We start from the raw sequence: 4,671 nt of genomic DNA, 5'->3' as shown, positions 1-4,671 counted from the left end.
GGCTAGGGAAGTCATTTCTACAGTACTAAGGGTACAAGTGGAGGACAACTGTTATTCAGTCATGGACTGGAGATAAATACACATACACAGTATTTAAACAGACAAATACTTTCATTTCTTTACTCCATGTGGAAAAAAAAAAAGAATTTGGAGGAGGGTGTCAACTATTTAGTTTTTCTTCCAGTATGGTTCACAATCCACATCTACAACCTATTTAAGGCTATCCCAACAGTGATGGCAAGAGAAGGCAGGGATATGGAATCTTCTAGAAGTCACAAGAGCTCTAGATTCTAATTAAAGATCAAAGTTTGGTGTGTGGTGTTTATGAGTAAGATTTACTCAGAGAGAGAACTGGCTGCTCTTCCAGAGGACCAGGGTTGATTCCCAGCACCCACAAAGTGGCTCACAACTCTCTCTAATATCAATTCCAGATCTGCAGATCTGATGCCCCAATGTCCTCTTCCGGCCTCTGCAGCAAACCAGACATGCATACGGTGCAAAGACATATGTTTATGCAAAGCACCTACACATTAGAAAGAAAAAAAAGTTCCCAACACTGCTTTCCAAACTTTCTGTACAGAGCTCCTGGAGACCTTGTAAACCACATTCTCTGCTTCAGTGGGCCATGGTAAGGCATCCACGCAAAGATAATGCTGTTGGCCCTGAGAAAGCAGAAAGCACATTCAAATAGAAAGAAACTAGTACAAAGTTATCCCTTTAAAGTTCATTTCAAAGTCTGGTGTTCACAAAAATTTCCTCTGAAGTCAGGAGATGGTGCCACACATCTCTGATCCCAGTACTCGGGACAGAGGCAGGTGGATCTCTGGGATCTCTGAGTTCAAGAACAGCCTGATCTACAGAGTGAGTTCCACAACAGGCAGGGGTATACAGAAAAACCCTAAGGGGGGGGGGGGGGAGTCCTGTGAAACCTAGTTAAATTCAACTACACTACTCCGAAGATTAAAAACAGCATAAATAACAGGTTGGGGCACACTAAAATGAATACGTGGCAATTTTTTTTCAGACCAGAATCTCACTGTGTTACCCCCGTCCCTTAAACTCCTAGGCTCCAGTGATCCTCTTGTCAGTCTTAGAGGAGCTTGGAATATGGTGCCCGATTAGATAAATCTGTCTCATTTATACCATTACTTGGCAGTAAAACATCTTGAGACAGGACACCTCTTTTCTAGTAAACTCGTCTTACAGGAAATGAATAGCCCTGTGGTACCAATTATCTGCCTGCTACACGCACACTTTGCTATCCCCATCAACTGGAGAATATCAAAGACAAAAGGAGATAATAACCACTGCCCTGGCTAGTTGTCATTCATGAAAAAGTAAATAATTGGGAGCAATATTTTCCTTTTTTCGTGTCCAAGTCAATGGCTGGCACCTAAATTCTATTTTCATTCTTACTGGTTCATTATTCAGCTGGGGAGAGGGAAGTAGTGAGTGATTAACAGTGTGTTTGGGGGGGGGGGGGGCGGGTGCACAAGGGTTATCTATCCTCAACCAGGAAGCATTTTCTTATTAGTGATTTTAGTGAAAGTCTATTTTGTAAGTCCTGGATTTAAACCAAAGTCTACCTTTACATTAAGACATCCAGATGACCTTACTTTAGCATCATTTCAATATTACATTTTCGGGCTGTTGCCCACCACTATATTCTCATCCTTAATTTCTATCTACTTAAGTCACTCAAGTATCCTGGGAATCAATGTACAGTGTATTATTATTACTTAGAAAATTCAGATGTGACTACTTAGCTTTCACGGGTAACCAAAAGGAAAAGTTACTGGCCACCGGAGGCACATTAACACAAAGCTACATAATATTTAATACAGATACAATTTTTTTAAAAAAAGCTTTCTAGTAAAGTGAACGCTTTACTAGTCCAACACAATGAATCAACACAGAACTGGCTACGAGAGCAGCAGAAAATGCTACAGGTTTTCCACAAGAGAGGCCCTCCAAACACCAAAACAAAATCCTGACTCCTTTCCCACTGTATAATCTGTTACTTTGAATTTCTTGTTCCCTCTGAGACGTTGTAAACCTGTGAAGGGAACAAAAATATTCCTTCCAAACGCTATGTGGCCTCTAGGCTACTTCCACCGAATCAGAGAACTGCATTTAATTCAAACCTCAGGACTGGAGCCAAACTGTGGTCTACGGTCTGCAAGATGCCAACTTTTCAGTGGACTAAAGACAACACAAAGACAAAGGCAAGAAAAACAAGATGGGTCCAGGATCTAATCACAGACTGAGACTGACCGGATAGGAAATGTCTTATGCTGACCAGGCTGGGCGACACTTAAATTTAACGGAGATGCCCCTTGTGGTCCAAATCTACTTCCTGTCTTTTGAGTTACTGCTAGTTATGATGAAGGGCTAGCTTTAAAAGCCTGAACGTGGGGAACATTCAAAGGTGAGAGGTAAAGCTGTCCCTACACTCAACAGATTTAAACCCGACTTCCGGCTACAAACACCGTTCCCAAAGCCCAGGTCTGAGACAGGCAATGCATTCTGTAACCCCTTCCCATCTTCAGTGCGCTCCAATCCTTCCAGTGAGACAACAGGAGGAAGGTGCCTGACTTTTCATCCCGCATTTGGGAGCCCGGGGCAGGGGAGCGAAGCAAGCCAGCGATGCCCATAATGCCAGCTCGTCCCTCCTGCGGCCGGGCACAGCTGCGCCACCCAGCCCGCTGCCCTTCTCGGCTCCGATCACCCCCTCCCCCCAAGCGCGGGAAGAGAGGCACCCAGGAACCTCGCACGCTACGCCTGTGGCTGCTGTCCCCCTTCCTAGGAGAGCAAGGTTTCCAGGGCCCTGCACCCCGGCCTTCCCGCCCGCTGGGCGCACAGCCGCAGGCCCGGGCCCCGCATCCTGCATCCCGCGCCCCGCCAGCGGCCCGGCCCGACCCCCAGCCTCGCCCCCGGGGCGCTTCACCTGCTTGCCCCGGTAGAACAGGCGCTGGCACTCGGGCCGCACGTCGAACAGCGCCCACACCCTCTCGCGCAGCTCCTCGATGGTGGCTTTGCGGGAAACATCCTCGATGGTGCGCGTCTGGGAGCCGTCGATGGTGCGGACCTGGATCCACATCGCGGCGCGGGGGACAAGGGTCCCGGCCCCCTTTGTCTACCCTGCGCTCGGGCCGCCGCGCCCCGCCCGGCCCGGCTCCCGCCGCTTCCCCCGGAAGGCTCCGGTTCTCCGCGCGCGGCGCCTGGGCGAATGCGAGGGCGGACGAGGACGGACGCGGCCAACCACGCGACCGCCCACCCGGCCGAGGGAGGGGGGGGAGCCGGAACCCGCCCGGACCGCACGCAGCCTCCGCCTTACAGAGAGGAAGGGGCCATGTCTCGGCCGCGCCGAGTGTTTACTTATAGAGCTCGAGCTCCCACATGGAGGTCACGGCGCCAACCCAGATCTCGCGAGATCCTCGCGGGGCTCCGCCTCATTCACAGCCCCAGGGCGCTAACATGGAAAGGGGCGGGGCTCCCGGAGCCGTTACTGGGGAGGCGGGGGCTGCAGGGTCCGGCTCGCCCTAGGCCTTCCGCCCTCGCGTGTTCCCTTCCCGGCCTGGTGGAGCCCGATCCACGCTGGTCTCGCTCTCCTGAGGCCGAGGCTATGGTGTCAAAAACACACTCGAAATAAGTACCCGTGATGCGCACTTGCATGGCGGAGAAATGGGGGCGCAGCCATCACACAAGGATGTGGGAGCCCGCCACCGGGACAGCGCCCGCCATGCGGCCTGGCGGGGCCTACGAAAGGCCCCGGGCTGCGTGGACCTCGTGGGCACGCTTCCCGCGCGGCCTTCCCACGAAAACCCTCTTCTGAGATGCTCCAGGAGGGGAGGCCGGTTCCACGCCGCCCCACACAGGCTCAGGCTGCTGGCTTTGCGCGGGTCCGCGGGGCCCCCACTCCCACTTCCCGTTAGGGGAGCCGGGACTGGACGTGGACGAGTCGGCCTCCTGCGCGAAGGGCGCCTTCGGCCGCAGGGATTCTGGATTTGCGGAACTGGACACCTCAGAGCGGAGGGAATCCGGCCCTCCACACCGGGCCCATCGCAAAAGCAAAGCAAACGTGTGTCTTACGTTCACCGATACCTAGAACATGGGGATTCAGGCCAGCACCAACTATTCCCGTGAAGCTAAGAAGCGCCACTTTGCAACAACCAAATTAATTACATTCAAAATGGCCTAACAGGGGAAGGCAGGGAACGTGGAAAGCTCGTACACACTTCGTGTCTCTGTCAGCTTGCTGGTGGGGAAGAAAAAGTATTCCCCACCTAGAACCTCTAAACTGAGTCACCACCTCTGCTCCCTAATTAACTAAAACACTCAGTAGAGGAAGCGATATATACACCTGAGCGCATCTGATCTGCCCTAAAAAGGGATCAGCTGTTTGGTGTTAGAAGGTTTTGCAAGCATCTCGGACCATTGAATTACGCATGGTGCACTGCCCGAGTTTAATGGCGTGCGTGAAGCCCGCGCTAAGTGTTCGCCTCGTGGGTGGAGTGAGAAACACAAGAACTGTAATGTTTTTCTGCTTAAAATGTGATCTTGAACCAGTTGTTTGGATTTCCTGTGCGGCAGGTAGAGCTTGTCAACACCTAGTGAACGTTAGCTTCCTGCTAATCCCTTAGGAGTACACAGTAAGGTACTTTAGAGCTT

The 4,671-nt window shown here is 51.8% G+C and overlaps 1 protein-coding gene across 1 annotated transcript in view; it reads right to left on the bottom strand.

The window, feature by feature from the left end:
• The window catches only part of Uhrf2 (ubiquitin like with PHD and ring finger domains 2), a 76,137-nt gene extending 72,847 nt beyond the window's left edge, over positions 1-3,290 (bottom strand). The window contains exon 1 of the mRNA XM_005352130.2: positions 2,948-3,290. Within this exon, the coding sequence (XP_005352187.1) occupies positions 2,948-3,100 (153 nt within the window). The 5' untranslated portion in view covers positions 3,101-3,290. The remainder of the gene's footprint in view (positions 1-2,947) is intronic.
• Between the last annotated feature and the right edge of the window lie 1,381 nt (positions 3,291-4,671).

Source organism: Microtus ochrogaster, chromosome 8, assembly GCF_000317375.1.
Source record: "Microtus ochrogaster isolate Prairie Vole_2 chromosome 8, MicOch1.0, whole genome shotgun sequence".
NCBI lineage: Eukaryota > Metazoa > Chordata > Mammalia > Rodentia > Cricetidae > Microtus > Microtus ochrogaster.
The sequence above is the reverse complement of the archived record's forward strand: the minus strand, read 5'-3'. Positions and strand labels throughout refer to the sequence as shown.